Source organism: Seriola dumerili, unplaced genomic scaffold, assembly GCF_002260705.1.
Source record: "Seriola dumerili isolate Sdu_G_001 unplaced genomic scaffold, Sdu_1.0 BDQW01000383.1, whole genome shotgun sequence".
Taxonomy (NCBI): domain Eukaryota; kingdom Metazoa; phylum Chordata; class Actinopteri; order Carangiformes; family Carangidae; genus Seriola; species Seriola dumerili.
Window position 1 is genome coordinate 703,522 of NW_019174638.1, and position 19,991 is coordinate 723,512.

Here is a 19,991-nt window from a genome sequence, read left to right on the forward strand (position 1 = left end):
CAGCATCAGCTTCAACGTCACCTTCAGCTTCAGCGTCACCTTCAGCTTCAGCATCAGCATCAGCGTCACCTTCAGCTTCAGCGTCACCTTCAGCTTCAGCGTCCCCTTCAGCTTCAGCGACGTCACCTTCAGCTTCAACGTCACCTTCAGCTTCAGCGTCAGCGTCAGCGTCAGCGTCAGCATCAGCATCAGCGTCAGCTGGTGGATCTCATAAACTCCAAACTGAGAGCATTGTTTTTTTGGAAGTCCGGTAAAGATTTTGCATAGGACAGAAACACAAAGGCCTGTGGGGGAGTTTCCTTTACCAAATATCAGATCCAAAAACAGTTTTTTTGAACTGGACTGAAAACTTGAACCTGGTTTATCTTTGGTCGTATTCTGCTTTTTAAAATGGGAGGTTTCAAACATAAAGCAACGACTGAGCCAGTGAACGGTCATATGACACCTCCTCTGCTCCACCTCCTGTTCACTTTTGTTCAAGCCCGCATGAGGGACTTTGATACGCATGGAGATTAATGTTTTTATTCTAGGGTTTTTTTGTCAACATATTTAGCACAACAACAAACTGACTTACAGTTTGTGATCGCTCTGATCGTCATGACCATGACATCACTTCCTGTTTCAAGGCTGAAAGCAGGGTGGGGGAGGGGCAACGTGACCATACATTAAGAGCAAAGAAAAAGAAAATAAGTCCTACTTCATCATCACCATGATCATCATCATCATCATCATCATCATCATCATCAGCCCCCTGCCTACCTTTAAATGTTTTACTTACATTTAAAGGTAAAAATGTTACTTTTGTAAAAACAGTCAAATAAATGATGGGTTGTCTTTCATTAAGGAAATCATCAGCACTTTGATATTTGGGTATTTAGTAAACCAGGAGTTTAATGACTAATTAGTCGACAAATTTTTTTGCTTAACGATGTGAAGCGCTGCATTCATCAGCTTTAAGAGAGTTTCTCCACACGAGGAGGCCGTTAACTCATTATCAGACCAGTTCAACACACCTGCAAGACCTTTACAGACCTTAAGTCACTTCTGCTCAGCAACCTTTCACTGTAAAACATATTTTCTTCCAAATTCTTATAGTTTGTTTCCTAAAAAAAATGCTTTATTTTGACAAAATGCTGAGCTGTTTAAATTTAAAGACAGGCGCTGCAAGTTGAAAATAGTGCCACATGCAGGTAAGGAGGATGTCTCTCAGAGCGTTTGTGGTTTTTACACAATCAACAGGAACGTCACTGTGTCACACTGACCACAGGATATTAAATACTCTAATTTAAGCACATTTCAGCTTATGGCTGTGACCTGTATGAATTGGGCTTCAAAATGAAGATTTTCCAGGCACTTGACCATCAGACAAATGTTGATCATATTAATTATCTGTCATCTGAGTCTACTGCTCTACTAATACACATTATGGATTTTAATAAAACCAAAGTTTACAGCTCTAGTATTCAGAGTAAGAAATCAAACTAAGTCAAGCTACATTAATCATTTCTGTTTGGCATCTGTGTAACAAACTAGAGTCTGACCTGCTGTCTTTTTAAGGCTAACTCTGATTATGACATATCGGCCAGTATTCCTTTTCCAAGCATAAAAACAAATCACTAACAAATATTTTTCATAAGAAGAAAATTTAAATTTGGTTATAAAAGGGCTGTGGCCATACAATGTAATTTAAAGGTTATTTTAAAGTGTAAAAATAAACTTGTCAATGCGTTGTTACTTATCGGCCGATCAATCTGTGGATAGTGGACACGTGACGTTACGCCGTGTGGAGCAGAAACAAAAACAACATTTTACAGGCTTAAAATGTGAAAAATAAAACGGAAAAAAAACACAGTGAGACTTTTTACCTGCAGGTGGCACACGTGTCAAAACTGCAGCAGCTGTCACTGGCCTGTAGGTGGCGCAGGTTGGTCTGAAGCTGGATTAAATGTTGAATTTAAATTGTGACCATGGAGGGGGGGGGGCAAAACTTTATGCGAAGGCATCAGACAGTCGAGCGAACACAGATCCAGAGTTCTCCCTGCGGCCCTCGGACAGACGGACGGTGGAAAAGCAGATTTCGGTGATGAAGGCGTTGATGCGTACAGAGGCTGGTGCACGTCTCGGAGCGTGCACGTTGATGGAAGCATGTTTGCAGGACGTTACGCCGCCGGCGACCAGCAGCTCTCCTCCCTGGTGGCAGATTAAGACTCAGAGGACTTTTCTATCTACAGGAACGCGTCTCACACACGAGTCCGAGTAGTTTCTCCTCCTCGGATTTCGCTGGGTGTTTATAGCGAGAGGGTGAGACGTCTGCAGGGCGAGAGGTACAAGTCTGTCACCAAACTAGAGACTCTGCGATATATTGTAAGACAGTCGTTTATGATACATCATCAACTAAAAAAAAACGTATCATGAAAGGAAAAATAATTTCTGTTAAACGCAGGAATCAATCACAAGCTGTGATGAGGGGCTGTGTACCAAAGTGCATAGAGTTTAAACACACACAGCAACAGCTTCAGTACTGCAACAGAACTGTGGTAGTGGTGTGAGCGCATCAATGATGTATCGCAGACAGTGTGTCACAATATATCGCCTTGTCGGTAAATGTCCCGCCCCGAGTGTGCGGCGAGGCGAGGACGGTCGGCCCGCTCTGGAGTCATGCAGTAAAGACAACGAAACACGATGAAGACCAAAAGCTTTAGGATCCGACCTGAGGCGTTACGACCCACAGATGCTGGCCAGGCGGGTGAGGGCGGGGCGGGGGGCGGTGCTGGGGGTCTGGAGTGATCAGGAGTGATCCATGGGTTCAGTGGTGTTGCTCTGCCCGGCGTCCTGGCTCTCCATCTCCTCCAGCTCCTCTGCCTTCCCCTCTGGTTTGTCAGCTGACGAGACGCCTGCTGCAGCTGGAGGTTCGTGGCTCGGTGTGGATGTTGATTGGCCCGCGCCTGTCTTAGTCCCGCCTGTCCGCTCCTGGCTGGCCCCGCCCCCTGCGGCGGCGGCAGCGGCGCTCTGCTGCTCTCTCAGGTGGCGTTCCATGGAAGCCTGGATGGAGGAGACCATCTCCTGCAGCTTCCTCCGCTGCTGCTCCATCAGGCTGGGGTCCAGACCACGACCGTCCTTCATGGTGACAAAGCCGGGCGCCATGCGAACCAGCTCCCTGGTGGTGTCCTCGGGGATGTCCGACAGGTCCGGGGGGCCTCTGGACACGCTGGCGCTCAGGTCCACGCCGCTGCTGTGCTGGCGCGTGATAGGCCTGTGCTCCGGAGGGGAGGAGCCACCGGCACTGCCCAGAGAGTGACCTTTACCCTGGAAGGCGGTGACGCTCTGCAGCTGCTCCTTCTTACGGACGACGCCACCGCTACCCAGCCGCAGCACGCCATGTGAAGGGCTCCCCTCTCTGCTGCCCCTTGTGGCTGCCTCTGAACGCAGCTGCACCAGCGCCTCCTTCACCAGCTCCTCCACATCTGGGCCCACAGGAAAGTGACCTGCGGTGTCGACACAGAGCTCCAGACGCTCCTCTGCTGCGTTATAAACAAACGTTTTCCCCGTCAGGTGAGGCAGCGTGCAGTGTTTCCCGTCCATCAGGCCTGAAGGAGAGGAAGAGGAAATATTACAATATTTAACAAAGCTGCTGGTTTTCATTTTTTATTTACTGGTGCCAATACAAACCCTTTATACTCTGAAACGTAGTTTATTATTTTTTTAAACTGAATAAAAGGGTCAGAAGACCTTTTAGTTACTGAAGTTACAGAATGAAATGATCAAAATCTTGATTTAAATATCAGATCAACCAAAGACGAAGAGTCAACCAAAGTCTTAAAGCTCCTCCAGTGTAAAGGTCTGTGTCCATGTGTAGTGTGATTATAGATCAGCTCTAGCTTCTATATTAATACTGTGAAAGTATCAAAGCCTCAGTCCACAGAGAAATGCACACAGCCTGTATTCAGAAACTGAGCCTTGTTTGTAAGTAAACTGTTTAAAAGTGGTTTCTTTTTATTGTTAAATCCTTATTTAACAAAACATCAAAGATGACTTCACTTCGATTTGGACTCTCAGTTTCATTATGAGCTCTGCAGTTAATGCTTCCACGAATTACAGTACCAAAGTCTAACCAGCAGATGTCACCATTTGACAGTTCATTGTTTCCGAAGCTTCATTTCCCCCATCGCTACGTTCAATACTTGACCATTTTATATAATAATTCATAATAATTACATAATTAATTACATACTTCAGCCAGTACGGAAGAGAAACCAGAAAACCTGATGTGTTTTCACGCACTGCTGTAATCTGATTACTCCTGGTTGGTGATGACATGTTATTTAGGAACCATCACCCACTATTTTAATGTATTTTCTTCATTAAGGTGTCGTTATGAAGAAAACACACTACAATAAGCTCTGTACTGGGAGAGCACTTCCTGGTCTACCTGGTTGTGTATCTTAATGCATATTTAAAAGCATTTAAATGTTCACTCTGATCTCTGTTTATATAAACACATGACTGTATGTATGGAAAGTTGTATTTGCTATCAGTATTTCTTTTTGTTATTTCTTTTATTTTCAGGTCTCACTTGTAAATGACATTTTGATCTCAATGTGACTTCCTGAGTAAATAAAGTTCATATATATATTTGCCAGTCGATGAACTGTTCAGTTGTGGAACAGACTTCTTGAGTTAGATTATTTTGAATTCGAGGATGCATCTCTGCACGTAACGATACGTCCTTTAATCACAGCAACACCTTCCCCTGTCTGAAGTCTTTGTCCTGCACATGTTATGTATGAGATATTCTCACCAGGTTTCTCTCATCTTCTACTCTGATTTCAGAAACATGGTTTCTGGTTTCCATAACATATAAATACAAAAGAATAAACTGATTGGTTGACTGTATCCTGGTTATTTAAGTGCATGTAAACACACTGCATGAAACCTACCCATGTCTTTCTTGACGATGTTGTAGAAGACGCCGCCCTGCTGGAATAAGTGCGGCAGCTTCTTTGCGTACGACCAAACATCCTCACCTGGAACAGAGAGAAACAACAGTTCACACAAGTTAACGAGGATTTAACGTCACACCACGAGGTTAAAACGAGTCAGTGTTTGCAGATTACTCCGCATGTAGCTGTAACAATGCAGATTCAACCCACAGTAAGACTCCTGTTTTCGCAGACCTTTGTGTTTTGGGTTAGAAAATTGTTATTTTGACAGTATCATCAAGTTCAACAGCACAGCCTCAGCTAATTATACATGTCACTCAGTCATGGCTAACTGCAAAGCACAGATTCGATGTCTGTATGTCTGTAGCTCAGACCACTGAGGAGTTACGACGATCTAAAGACAGCATGATATTCAGCCTGTCGCATGTTACTGCCACAAAACAATAAACACAATTTGAGCCCATCTGACAGAGACGTAAGAGCTGACTTTCAAAGCATATTAAAATAAAATCAATCCGACAGCTGCCTGATCGCTGTCTGAAAGGACAAGCTCCTCTCCTCCAGTCTGGGGCTTGTTTTTGCAGTTTGCTCTGTCAGTTAGGAGAATATTTTACTGCTCAGCTTCATCTGGTGGTGCAGCAGCAACATGAGCGGTCACACATGCAGACAAAATTAAAATAAACAGTATCTAATAACAGTATCTAAACCGCTGGTTTGAAAGCCAACTGAATTGCAAGCACACACAGACTGAGTCTCTGTTCCTGTCTCGACGGGTAACAGAAAGAACGATGCGCTCTTCTACAAAACCACCTCTGCAGAACAACAAGTCTTTTTTAAACAATGACCTCGTCTCTACTTATAGGTTTGATTTTATATGTTTAAGTGAAAGCCCCGCCAAACTTTCTCTTTATACGAGACAGGTGGCGCTGTTGTTGCCATATGTAAAAACCCATTTCAATATGTCAAGAAATTTTGATGACAGTTTCACTGAGCTGCTGTCTTTTATCTTAGACTGGCTCCCAAATCACTAAAACTCCAGCTGCTAAAACAGATTATACATCAGTCAGTTCCCACCAAGTGATCTGATTGGACGAGATTCACTCCATGAGACTGATATAGAGCACAACAGCACTGGGACTTTTAACTCCATGTATCACTGCTCTTCACAGCTGTTCTATTACCTGTTCATCAGCGTCACATTAACGTCGTTATCGATCTCAGACTGTAACAAACAAAGATGAAAATATTTCAGAAATAAGGTTTGAATGAAACGATGTTCGGTCGTCAGGAGGATGGAGGAAGAAGCCTGGACACTTCAGAAACACCTGAGGGAACGTGGAGATAAAGTAGCAATAGTGTCACTGTGCAGGTCAGGACAATGTTTATGTTGCTTAGCAACAGTCCAGATGCAGAACTGCTTGTGTTGGTGTAACCAAATTTGACGACTAAATGCGGACGTCAAAGTAGACGTTTTGGACCAGTCCATGTTCCCTCTATCGCCCTAAATCATACATGACAGTAACGGTGGTTATCACAGCTATGCAGATGACACTCAGATTCACCTTTATTTCACCAAATGAAGGAGCCCCTTACACTCACTCTATCAGTGCTTACAGCAAGCAAAAAGATGGATGTAATTACATTTACTTCAATTAATTTAAGACAAGACAGAAATCACTGTGTCTGGAAACAAGAAGAAAAGAATAAAAGTTAATGCTCAGCTTGATTCCAGGATTATAAAGACAAAAACCCAAAAGTTTTGGTGTTTCAAGTGACTCAGATCTGAGCTTCAGCAGCCACGTCAAGGAAGAAGCGAAAGCATTTTATCATTAAAGACAGGATTAGGAGTCTCAGGTCCAGACTGGATTGAGAGAAGCTCTTCATGCTCAGCAGGGTGGACCATCTCTAACGGCCTCTCCACCGGTCTGACCCCGGAGAACTGAGCACATCACTCCTGCACTTTAATCTTTACACCTACAGAATAGAACAGAAGTGCTGCTTCTAGTTTATAAATCACTTAATAAAATGGGAGAAAAAACACAATTCTATAAACTCATTAGGGCTCTTAGATCTTCAGACCTGGAGTCAGAACCAGACGAGCTGCTTTCAGCCGTGACGCTGCTCTTTTATTTCCTTTGTTACACTCGAGCCAACTCACAACGCATTACTGCCCTGTACCTGTATTTCTGGTCTACTATTTGCCGACTCCATGAATACAGTCGGCAAATGTTTTGACTTTTTGCTTGAAGAAAAATGACTAAAGCAGCTGCTGATTAATTGTCTCCAGATGGACTAATTGATGAATTGACTAATTGTTTCAACTGATTTCTAGGAATGAAAAATTCATAGACCTGCTTATTTTATCAAACAAGAATCCTTGGAACAGCATCAGTATTGTGCTCACTGATGCAATGATTCATTATTTAATTGCATGTGAGTGACTGTGCATTTTCTCTTTTTGGCAATGACACGTTTCATAAGTGTCACAGATACTTTTTGATTTCTAAAGTCAACATCAGGGGAGTCATAACTCATCAGACAGCAAAGGAAAGGAGTAAAGAAAGGACCTCGGATCAAGTATTATATATGTCTTCTATCTAAACATGATGATACTCCGTATAACGTCTCAGTGTGAAGACTCTGAGCTCCACGTTAGAAACAGACTGATGAGCGGATGTTTTGGAGGATTATTGAATATGAGCTCTTGCTAACAGGAAATGCAGCGTCAGGCCTGCAGAGCGTTCAGAGTGCAGATGAATCCTTCCTGAATATCGACAGACGCTCTCTGTCACACTGCCTGCTGGCCTGCTGATCTGTTTATCTGAATGCAGCCGCGACCTTTGACCCCCCTGGCAGGTGAGATGCCTGAGTCAGCACAATTACAGCACACACACACACACACACACACACTTTTTCTGGTAGGATTCAGGGCAGCTGATCAGAAACAGACACCGTGGCGGGCGTCACCTGCAACATGTGCGCTACATCAGCTGCTCTGTGGAAACCTGCAGGTGTGTTATTCACCTGCCTGCTGTGAGCAATCAGGAAGCAGCGTGCACCTGTGCTGCACATCCTGGACCCGAGTGAAACGACAACAGTTTCCTCTGAGCATCACCGCCGCTCACAGGTGACTGAGGAGTAACCCGCTCTGAGTGCGGCGAACGCTGCCTCTCAGCTGCATTTAATAACGTGCGGCAGCGCGAGCACATTCAACGTCAGCGCAGAGACACAGACAGACACAAACTCTTTCCAGATGTTGTAAACTGAGGTGAAGACACATCTGCTCGAGCTCAGATGTACCAAGTTGTCTATATATATATATATATATATATATACACATACATATACATATATATATAGTTATATACATAACTCATATGTTGAAGTCCAGCTGCAGGTGCATGTAAAATAAAGGAACATTCTGAGTAAAGGAATTACAGAGGTTTGTAACATGAAATTGATCTTTTGCTGAAACTATTAGTTAAATAACAAATTGTTTGATTGCAATTTGATCAATTAGTGATTTATGAAGTAAAATTATATTTACATTTTAAATTTTTTTTTTTACCCAAAGTTCAAATATGATCTGCTTTTCTGTGTTTCCTATCAGCTGAGTGAATCATTAGACTGTGTCTCACAGTTAAATAATCAATAGATTGATCACTCGGGGGAGGGGGGGGGGCGGAGGGGGGCGGCGCTCAGGGGAGGTGGCCTACATGTCACACTCCTCTGTACTCTTACCCATCAAGGTTGCTAGGAGACAGAGGGAGGACATCTCAAGGTCGATGCTGTCCTGGAGTTCCCGGCTGCTCATCCTGCCGGACGTCACGGCGTCCTCGCTCTTCACCGAGTGCAGGGCGGAGTGCGAGCTGGAGGCTCGAGGGATGGAGGCCGCGGGGCTCTTGTCCTCAGGGCCCTTCAGGATCTCCACCGTTACCCTGTCACCGTGCTGCAGCGCCACGGGCTCGTTCTCCTCGCTGTCCTTTGGGGGGGCCAGCTCTTTGGGCGGGAAGCCGTAGCGGATGCACTGCTGCGCCGGCGGCACGCCAAATTGGTTGGCAATGCTCCTCTGCAGCTCTGAGAAGGTGGTGTGGGCCTGCAGGGTCAGCATGGCCTGCCTGCCATCACTGGTGGTCACACGGATCTTCTTCTCCTTATAGGACGAGGAGGGGGAGGAGGATTTGGTGGGCGTGGCCGGAGCAGAAGAGGAGGAAGTTTCTGGAGACCCGCTAGGGGAGGACGCCCGGCCGTGTCCTTTCTGCTCCTGCTTCAGCTTGTCAGTCCGTCGCTTCTGACTGACGAAGGCCTGCTCGCTGATGCTCTGCTGGATGCTGCGCTCTGCCCGGCTCATCGTCAGCTCCTCTTTGTGGAGCGTCTTTGCTTTCTGACCAGTCAGGATGATCTTGGTGGGTGGCTGGGGGTCCGCCACCTGATGAGTGTCTGTGGTGTCGGTGAGACGCTGGACGTGAGCCCCGTCGATGGACACCGGGTTGTACTCGTCCGGGTTCTTCTTGGCGGTGTGATGCAGGATGGTGTTGACCACTTTCTGCACCAGGATCTCGCTGCCAAACTCCCCCGGGAAGTGCTTGGTGACCAGTTTCATAGCCACATCATACACATTGCTGTTCAACGCTGTGTCAGTCTCATACTGGAACCAGTACACAGTCTCTCGCACCACCCGACCCCCCCACTCCAGTGTGATGGGGAAGGCCTCGGGGAGGTTGTCATATTCCTTCCCCTCCCAGTAATGCTTGAAGCCACATCCACATTTCCCCCCCTGGGAGCGGGTGTTGGTTCTGTCCCCGTCCAGGTAAACCACCGACCCGTTGCCGCGGATGTGACGGACCGACGTCCCGTGACACCAGCTGCAAGTGTTGAGGGAGCTCAGTTTGTAGTCTGGGATGAGGACGTCTCTCTGGGGGTCATAAGAGCAGACCACATTATTGAGGGGGAAGCTGTAATTCTTGTCCGGCCGCAGCTGGCCGTGCGTGGACTTGGCCAAGTTGTAGAGCTTCCCACCAGGAACCAGCCACTCCGGCGGCACGTGGAGCTCAGAGAGGGCGCCACAGATCAGGCAGCGGTGAAGCCGGTTCTCCATCATCGACTTCTTGGCTGCCTCAGTCACCTCCTCGGGCTGGATGCCGATCACGCCGGTCCGCCTGTAGACATACTGGTGCACGTCAGCCACCAGTGAGGGGTGGATGTTGTGCTTCTCCATGAACACCTCCTCCATGGCGTTGACCAGCCTCATCAGATATTTATCCTGCAGGCTGCGGTCGCCTCCGATCACGCAGCTCCCGTCCGGTTCCAGCTTGATGTACTTCCTGATGAGCTCCTGAGGGACGCCCCAAGCCTTCGGCAGCAGGCGGGCCGGGAGCTTGGGCAGCACCGTGTTCTTGATTCCCACCAGAGGGATGTAGTGGTTCCTGCCGGAGCTGCTCCAGGCGATGCAGATGGGTTTGTTGAGCTTCCCGTCTTTCCCCCGGCACTGCTCCTCGGCCACCAGCCCGGGCAGGAAGGTGGCCGAGTAATCCCCGGAGCTCCTCATCCCGCTCAGGGAGTCCAACAGGATTATGGGTCGGTGGAGGACGTTGGCCAAACCAAATATGTGGATGTTGCGCAGTCCAAGCGGCACGCCTTCAGGTGGGATGAACAGGGGGTCGCACTCGTTGATGATGTCCTCCCACTCTGCGGCGTCAATGAAATCCTGGAACAGGGCCTTGTAGCGGTCCAGGTTCTGCTTGAAGTTCTGTTTGAGGTTCTCTCTCAGGGCATGCCAGAACAGTTCTCTGCCCACCAGTGCTCTGGACACGGCGTGGACCAGGCAGTGACCGTCTCCATCCACGTGGACCGGAATGAGACACTCTCTGTTACCGTTGGCTTTCTTAACCTCCTCCAGAGTGTCATGCAGGTATATGAGGCTCCCTGACCGGTCCTTACCGTAACCCATGGTGGACACATGGTCCGGCTCAATCAGGAAAGCTCTGTCCCCCAGGAGCGAGCAGTCAAACATCTCCCCTTGGTTCATTTCCCTCAGCAGCTTGGCTTTGCCGGTTTGTTTATCCATGCCGTACCTGGTGAGCACCGGGGACAGGAGCTTGCAGTGGTAATTAGAAAGCCCCATTACCTTCACCAGCTCCGTCCCTTTCTTCGGGGCCCCGGTGACGCCGAGCAGGGCGTTTCTGAGCAGATTGTGCAGCACAACATCTGGATCCGTCACTTCTTCGACGTTGAGCAGGTTCTTCTGTTCGTGGCGTTGACCACACTCGGTGCACTCGATGCTAACGGAGCCGTGAGCGGGGAAGAACAGCCTCGCCTGACATTTCGGGTCTGGGCAGGTACCAGACAAAATACGCTTGTCTTTTTTCTTTGAGCTCTGTAGCAGCGACATTTCGGGTGGAAGAAAAAGCTGAAACTGTGTGTCAGCTTCACAAAACCATGATAATCACACTCCGGCGAGACCGTCAGACGAGCCGGGACCCCGCTAACGACAGTTATTAACCAAAATAACACAAGAACAACACGGAAGCGGCTGTTTTTTTCTTGAGCGACTGACCGTTGCTAAACGTGACACGCAATGACGCCAGATTGTGGGAGTTGTAGTCCCGCTGCGTAACTACGTTTGAATATTTACACACGATAATATGAATGACTGTATTTTCTCTTTTTTTTGTGCCAATTTCATTCTGTAATTTGGGAAAATATATTTACTCAAACCCGTGTCTAATGTTGAATGATTTTAATTGATAACATCAAAGTTCATTTGACTACATTTACCAGAATGCAACACGTCGCAACGACGTTTTGTTGTGTCAGGAAGTGAATAAGGAAGAATAATGCAGTTCAGGGCAGAATGGACGGATTAGAGTTTATGAATTTGGCCCCAAAATGTATTAAAATCATTTTCTGCTTTATATGCTTTTACAGTTTTGTGGTGCAGTGTAGTTCGGACAATTCGGGGCATAAATCTAGTTGAGATAGATGTTAACGGCACTGCATAACAACAGCAACCTGAGTTTGCGGGTTAGCTTAGCTGCTAGCTGACTAAAACCATAATTAAAGCCAAATACTGAACATGCATATAGATAATCAATTGTTACATACAAACAGGGTTTGCTAACCTCTCGACATCCAGCGACGTTGTTAAAAATAAACGTTACCCGGCTTGAGTCTGGACTTTGAGAGAAAGCTTCGGTCGACGAGCTCCATTCAGAAATGTGTTGATTTAATGATTCTTTGCTTGTCGGGTAATTAAGACAAGTCAAAAGGATTTATATCAATGTTGAGCGACTTTCGATCAATACGTAATTCATTTGAGCGATTCAGTTGCACGTTATTTAGGTCAGATTTAGTGGAAAACTGGATCACACAGCCTGCTGCTGCCACCTGGTGTGGTTTGGTTTCAGATGATTAACAGGATAAAAACAAGGGAAATACTAACGGTGGTCTGGATGCGCGACCAAATGGAGACACACGCAGTAGACACCACAGAACAGGAATGTGTTCCAGTCATACTAGAATAAATATTTGTAGTATTTGGAAAAACAACAGAAATTAATCAGTTTGATGCTTCATTGTACACTGGACTATAAATCAAGGGCCCTAAGCCTATACCTTACATTCACCTCAGTGACTTGATCAGTACAACATCAATTGATCGATCAAGTTGCACTTTGTCTCAGAGAGATTTTGGGGAAATCTGGTTCACGCAGCCTGCTGCTGCCATCTGGTGTGATTTGGCGTCAGGTGATTGGGAGAATAATTAACAAGTCACCGTATTAGGATGTGAAGCCATGAAGACAGAAAGATAGATGTTTTGAATGGAGTCTGGTTTGTGAATATATCAAAATGGATTCCTTGCTTAGGTCTGTTAAATATAGTGAATAACGGTGGCAGAATTAAAAATACATAAGAATACCACCCAAAACAACTGGTGTGAACTTGAACAAAACCAAATACAGATACAGAGATCAGGACTGTTGAGGTAATGTCAGTACAAATATTTGCAGCATTAGTTGGACTTATTGTCCAATACCATTCACACTGTAACTAGGGTCATGCAAGTGCATTTTATTTATCATAAATGGACAGAGGAATCTACATCTTCATATTTGTCTAATTTATGTTATTATGTCATTTTATTTTATTTTTTTATGATTTGTTTTTATTTATTGTTTTAATTGTCTTTCTTCCATTGTTGCTCGTGTCTGAGAGTTAACAAACATAATTTTGTTGTATGCCCACAGTGAATAAAAACAACAATAATAGAGGTATTTTGGGTATTTTATTCAGTGGACATCTTCTATTTCTAACAGCAGGTAGTATTTGTAGTGGACTTTTAGCCTGTAGCATGACAATTATAATACCTGCGGTTTTTCTTCTGTCCAGTCAAAGTGCTTCACAGGATTGGCGTAAAATAAAATGAACAATCTGGATGTAAAAGAAGTAGAGGCAGTGGTGATATGTTGTAGCAGTAGCTGTATTTGTAATAATAGAATTCACTACATTGTATTAAATGCAGTAGAAATAGTATTTGAACTAATTTTTCGAAGTAGTAGCAGCAATGACTCTAAGTATTAGTTACTTGTTTTGTTTCAGCATGTGTCACTGTGTTATTTTTGCATCTCAATAAAAGAAGAGGCAAGAGCATCATCACGTCGTTATGGCAACCACCATCAGCATCATCTGGATCTCCCTGCACTTCTTCTAACTAACCACAGGGTGGCGGTCTTCCTCTCTGATTAATTTTAGATTTCAGCACCAGTAGCAAACAGAGACCCACAGGAACACCTTATTTCTCTATATCGTTTATTTAAACAGGGAACAGTATTGATTTTCACGTTATACCATCACCAAAATATTCTGATTGTACACTGGATTTAAACAGTTTTATTCTACAGAAAATATACAAAAAAAAAATCTGATTGGACTAAAATGACTTACACTGTGCAAATAATGTCATAAAACAACTGTCAATGTGATCTGTTTTCACTACAGACATTTCGACATGTCACAGGTGTAAATAATAAAAAGAAATTAGGCTGAATTCCATTTAGCTTCTTCAGGTTCAGGGTCCATTGTTAATGTCACACCTGTGCTTCTCTACTGTCACAAGTCAAAATGTCTGCAGCGAAAAAAGGCCTTCGGTCAAAGTCTGCCTCATCTGTGGGCCGCAGGGGCTGATGGGAGGTTTGAGGAGGCGTCAGAAACCACGTGGCCCTCGTCTGAGCTCACAGCTCGTCCTTGTTTGGCCTCAGCTGCATCAGAGCTCCACTTCTCCCCAGCTTCACCAGAGGAAACACCACGGCACAAAATGCTTTTCCTCCCAGCTGCTGCTCTGTGCTGTCTGTGTTCAGGTGAGTGTTTCCAGCCAATCAGGAGCCAGCAAACTCAACCTGTGACAAACACTGTCACACTGACCTTCATCTACCTGTCTGTGTCTCTACAGCGCTGGTTGCCATGGCAGCAGTGCCGATTCAGGACCAGTTATCATTGACCAGGAGAGTTGGTGAAACAGTCTCGTTCAGCTGTGGAGGAACTGACCAGTGTGGTAAAAAGCAGGTTTACTGGTACCAGAAGACGGAGACAGACCCACACAGAGTGATTCTACATGTTGACATGTCTGATGGGACGGTTAACTCACGCTACAGTCATCCTCAGAAAGACGATTTCTCAGCTTCAAGAAAAACAGACGGCTGTGAGTTGGTGATCACAAAAGTTCAACTCTCTCATTCAGCCTCCTACTACTGCTCCTGTTATAAGAAAGTTTCCCACAGTGAGAAATGATCCCTGCAGCCTGAACAAAAACCTCCAGATGAACAAACAGTGTTCGTGACAGGAAGAGATCAGTAAACCACAACCCAGGTTCACATATTTCACCTCCAGCTCAGACGGGCGACGAACAAACAAACAAAGGGCAACAATCTGAAACGCTTCCTTTGGCCCCTTCACAGTAAAAGCCTTCCACCAGCTCCATGTTGTTTCTCAGTTTCTCAGATTATTCACTTAAAAGACATTTCAAAAACATATCAAACGCAACAACTCCTCCAACCTAAACAACCATATAGGTCGTTTTTTTCAACCCTCTGATACGACCTGTAGCAGTGTCATGCGTACCGGACTTCTGTTGTCGTGGTTACCATAATAAACACACGACTGTACGGAGAGCGGCGTACCAATGTTGCTGTGGTTACTATAATAACGGTCATGGCTTGGTTAGGTTTAGGAAAAAAAATCATTATTTTGGGTTAAAATAGGCAGTTCCTCAACATCAGACAATCTTTGTTGCCATGGTTACAATAATAACAACGAACGGTCATGGATAATAGAAACGATATAAACAACTAGTTTCACGTGGGACTCGAACGCCGCTTTCCTGTGTCATGTTCATCCATCCACCACAACCTCCTCCTGACGTGGACTTTGTCTCTCTTTATACCATGTCACCAACACTTTTCCCTCTGCTCCTGTCGTAATTTTTACGACCACTAGGTGTCACCTAGCAACAAAACGTAAGTATGGGTCATAATATGCTGCTGCACAGACGACCTGTGGGCTCATTTTTTACAGGACAGTCTCATCAAACAATAACTACCCGTAGCCTTGAAAACTGACAGGAGACGTTTTTCAGTTCTGTCCCTTGAGCAGAAGAAGCTACGATAAGATTAGACACCGTCAAACAAAATATATTTTTAGGTCATCAACAGACGTCTGTCCATCAGAGTAAAGACCACCAGAATTTCTTCATTTGTATTCTTTGTGACTTTGAGCTGCTAAGTTATTGATACGCTTGGTGATCAGTAAATTATTAATACACCTGATGTCTATGCTGCATGTTGACCTGGAGTTTTCAGCTGCAGCGGGAAGCTTTAGTTCTGTGTTTCAAGCTGATGATGATGACTAATAAAACATAGTGTGTGCTGTAAAGTTTCACTGACTCAGCTTTTACTTACAAACATATTTCTACCTATGATGTCCACAGAAAAGACCTGTATGTAACTCAGGGGAACATTTTCTATCTGATGAAGAATTTATTTTCCTAAAGACAAACATTTTCTGATGAGTTAAACAGAGCTGAGAGTTTGGATGCTGTTACTTAGTTGACCATTTTTTTTATTTTTAAAGAAGTCCTAATTTACCCAGAATTCATTGTACCACAGACCGGCTTAAGATAGTCAAGAACTAAATTGCTTTGCGCAACAGATGAATTCAGTCTTTGTGAAACTGGACCTTGAAGTTGTTTCTATATTTTCAGAATTGAAGAAAACATTTGATGATAGTAATGAAACTCATATCTGAACATGAAACTAACTCTTCTGTTTGTTTATCAATAATAATAAACTCAGTGGGTGTTCCACAAGGATCAACATTGGGCCCTCTAATAATTTATCTTATGTATATACAGTATGAATCCTCCTGAATAATATCGCAGCGTAAATATTCTATTCCTCCCACTATCTACCTTCCTCGTCCACCACCGCAGGGGCTGATGGGAGGTTTGAGGAGCTGTCAGAAACCACATGACCCTCGTCTGAGCTCACAGCTCGTCCTTGTTTGGCCTCAGCTGCATCAGAGCTCCACTTCTCCCCAGCTTCACCAGAGGAAACACCACGGCACAAAATGCTTTTCCTCCCAGCTGCTGCTCTGTGCTGTCTGTGTTCAGGTGAGTGTTTCCAGCCAATCAGCAGCCAGCAAACTCAACCTGTGACAAACACTGTCACACTGACCTTCATCTACCTGTCTGTGTCTCTACAGCGCTGGTTGCCATGGCAGCAGAGCTGATTCAGGACCAGTTATCATTGACCAGGAGAGTTGGTGAAACAGTCTCATTCAGCTGTGGAGGAACTGACCAGTGTAAAAATCTTTATGTGTTCTGGTACCAGAAGAAAGAGACAGAAACATTCAATGTGATTCTTCTTATCAACAGGAACACTGGAACAGTTAATTCAGGTTACAATCATCCTCAGAAAGATGATTTTGTAGCTTTTAATGAAAGGAACGGCTGTGAGTTGAAGATAAAGAACGTTCAACTCTCTCATTCAGCCTCGTACTACTGCTCCTGTTATGAGTCTGTTTCCCACAGTGAGAAATGATCCCTTCAGCCTGAACAAAAACCTCCAGATGAACAGATGTCAAACAGTGTTTGTGACAGGAAGAGAGCAGGAAACCACAGCCCAGGTTCACATATTTCACCTCCAGCTCAGTAAACACATTAATATTTAGTTTTCCTCCTTTGACAAAGCTGGTGATGCTTTTTCATCACAGTTGTTCTTTCACAAGGTCACTTTGTCTTTGACAAAACAAGTTTCACTACTTTTATTAAGCTACATCTGAGCACTAGAGGAACACATGATGGAGCTGAACTATGATCCTGGTTCATGATGTGGACTTGTGGACGTCAGCTGACACATTCAGCAGCAGACAGGTTTTTGTATCAGTGTCTTTCACTGTGGGAGCAGCCAACGAAACCAACAGGTATCTCATCTTTGGCTCTGGGACTAAACTGTATGTAACAGGTAAGAATAAACATTTATTTTTCTTCCTTATTGAAGAAGTTGATTTAAATTTACATGTTGGTTTTCAATCATCAGTAGACAAGTAGTGATGTACAAATTCTCACTTTATATCTGAGAACAAATTAGTTGTCATTATCATCTTAAAATGTGACAGTGACAGAATCAGGTCTCTGATATATTCTGTTTCATTCACTCCTGCTCATGAAACTTCAGACTGATTTTCCTTTTGGAGGATTTTCCTGATTTTCCTCCAAAATCTAGAAAATGTAATAATCAGAGTGAATTTCACTGATGAGCAGGATGTCCAGGAGTCTATAGACTTTTTATGAAGCTCTGCATAAAAATATCTCATATGTGACTGCGATAAATTGCTAAACATGACACAATTTGTATTTATGTGTCTGTATTTAATGGTAAATATTTAATATGATAAATAAGTAGAATTTATATAATGTCTATGAAAACTATATAAAACTATTCAACTTGTCGTAAAAGTCAAAGTTAATGTAATTCGGATTTTAACACTTAACAACAAATAATGAAAAAAACTGATCAGTATCGTTATTAGTTTTAAAGAAAGTAAAACAGGAGAAAATCACATTTATACATAAATATATCACATATATAATGAGTTTTTAAATGTTTTATCTGTGTTGTGTGGCGGACAAAATATGAGAGACATCTCTCATTATAAAGCAAAAACCTAAACCACAAACTACGGTCTTTATATATACATATATTTATATATATATGTAGCCTATATGTATATATGTACACAAGTATATAAATATACAACTCTATCGGACAAAAGCTAATTCTTTAAATTGTTTTTTGACTAAAATAATTGGATTAGTAAATGTAAATCCTTTATTATGAGATATGTTAACCGTGACAGAAAATATAAAAGAAAAAAAAGAAAAATATTTAACTATGAAATTGTGTGTATAAATATATATATATATATATGTACATCATACATTATATATCAAGAAGAGTTGTTTTATTTTTATGTAGCAGGTGAATATTGTAAATCTTATTATTTTATGACGTGATGTAATGTATAAATACATTTCATATATATCTATACAGGTATATATAATAATATATATAATAATCTTTATTCACTGTCCCAAACCCACAAAACAAATACAAAACAAAAACAAACTAATAAAAAGAATTACGTCACCTGCAACAGAGCAGTCAATAAAAATCGAGTAAAATTGAGAAAAGCTCTCTGATAAAAGAAGAGATTTAACAGAGGTCACTGATTCTCCTCTGCCCGAGGATCTCAGGCTGCACTGACCATTAGCACAGAGAGCGAGGCCATGAAGAGAGTTAGAAGTCAACATTAACATCGTACAATCATTAAAACAGAGTGGGAGCCAGTGTGAGGCGGCTACAACAGGCCTGATGTGGTCGCTTCACCTGGGCCTTGTTAAGAGATTCCTGGTTGAGGCAGGTGGAGAGGAGAAAACGGTCTCTGTCCATCGTCACTTACATATGCTGTTGTCATCCTTCACATCTTTTCTGTTGACTGTGTGAATGTGTCTGTGCTGCTTGTTGCTGCTGTCAAACTTCAGATGAGCCGGTAGTGAAGCCCGTGGTGAGCGTGTACCCAGCAGCATCCAGAGCCCACCTGGAGGGGAAGAGCTCCCTGCTGTGTCTGGCCTCAGCCATGTCTCCTCCTCTGGTCCAGTTCTCCTGGAAGAGACAGAAGGAGGATGGTTCTCTGGAGGAGCTGACCCGTGATGATGGAGAGCAGCTGGTGCTCACAGAGCCGGGACGCACCGCCGCCATCTTGCTGATCCACCAGCCAGAGAACAGCCCGTATAAATACCGCTGCTACGTCAAGCACGAGGGCGGCACAGTGGAGGCCCAGACACAACAAGGTGATGAAGGCTCGCTGACTGTTGAGCAGTGATTCAGCTTCATGTGAGCACGACTAACTTCTCTTTTAATCCTTTAGTTATCGTGGTCAGAGCTCCTGCTCCTCCTCCGCCTCCGGCCTCTGTCCAGCACTGGTTCAGAGAGCGGCTGCTCTGTCTGCTGTACACAGGGCTCATAGTGAAGAGTCTGGTGTACTGCTGTGGACTCTCTGTGATCAGGATCTTCAGAAACAAGGGGCCGTTCACTCACAGCCGACGTGCTGACTGAGTGTCCTCCGGCAGCTTTAACCTCTCACTGAAGATGAACGGTATCTAACGAGCCCAGTGCAACAGCGACTCACTGATGTGTTTTGAACAGTTTCTGGAGAACAGTGGAGCTCTGAGATTCATCAGGCTGTGATCAGACCTGCTGGTAGAGATAAAATAACACCATTTTTAATCAATGTTTTATAGAAAATTAATGAATTTCTCAGAGATCACACATTATTCTCTTAACAAGTTTTAATAGTAACATCAAATTTTTATATCTGACTGTTTATAACTTCATTAAAACATAATCAGGAGATAACAGACACACAGCAGCTGTCAGGGTTTTTTTTAATATGATGTTTATTTTATATATAATATTGAATATATCTGTCTGTTTCCTC

General features: G+C 44.0%; 2 protein-coding genes across 2 annotated transcripts; one reads left to right on the top strand and one right to left on the bottom strand.

The window, feature by feature from the left end:
• Nucleotides 1-755: 755 nt before the first annotated feature.
• Nucleotides 756-11,417, bottom strand: vcpip1 (valosin containing protein interacting protein 1). The gene is made up of 3 exons (XM_022761026.1): nucleotides 8,682-11,417; nucleotides 4,938-5,024; nucleotides 756-3,587 (listed from the first exon to the last, which is right to left on the bottom strand). Exons 1-3 carry the CDS (start codon nucleotides 11,329-11,331, stop codon nucleotides 2,788-2,790), a joined length of 3,537 nt encoding a protein of 1,178 aa, XP_022616747.1. The 5' UTR covers nucleotides 11,332-11,417; the 3' UTR covers nucleotides 756-2,787.
• A 5,091-nt stretch (nucleotides 11,418-16,508) lies between these two features.
• LOC111233278 (immunoglobulin lambda-1 light chain-like) lies at nucleotides 16,509-19,955 on the top strand. The gene is made up of 5 exons (XM_022761056.1): nucleotides 16,509-16,602; nucleotides 16,695-17,007; nucleotides 17,415-17,455; nucleotides 19,036-19,344; nucleotides 19,386-19,955. The coding sequence occupies exons 1-5, from the start codon at nucleotides 16,560-16,562 to the stop codon at nucleotides 19,607-19,609; spliced, it is 930 nt and encodes a 309-aa protein (XP_022616777.1). The 5' UTR covers nucleotides 16,509-16,559; the 3' UTR covers nucleotides 19,610-19,955.
• The last annotated feature ends 36 nt before the right edge of the window (nucleotides 19,956-19,991 follow it).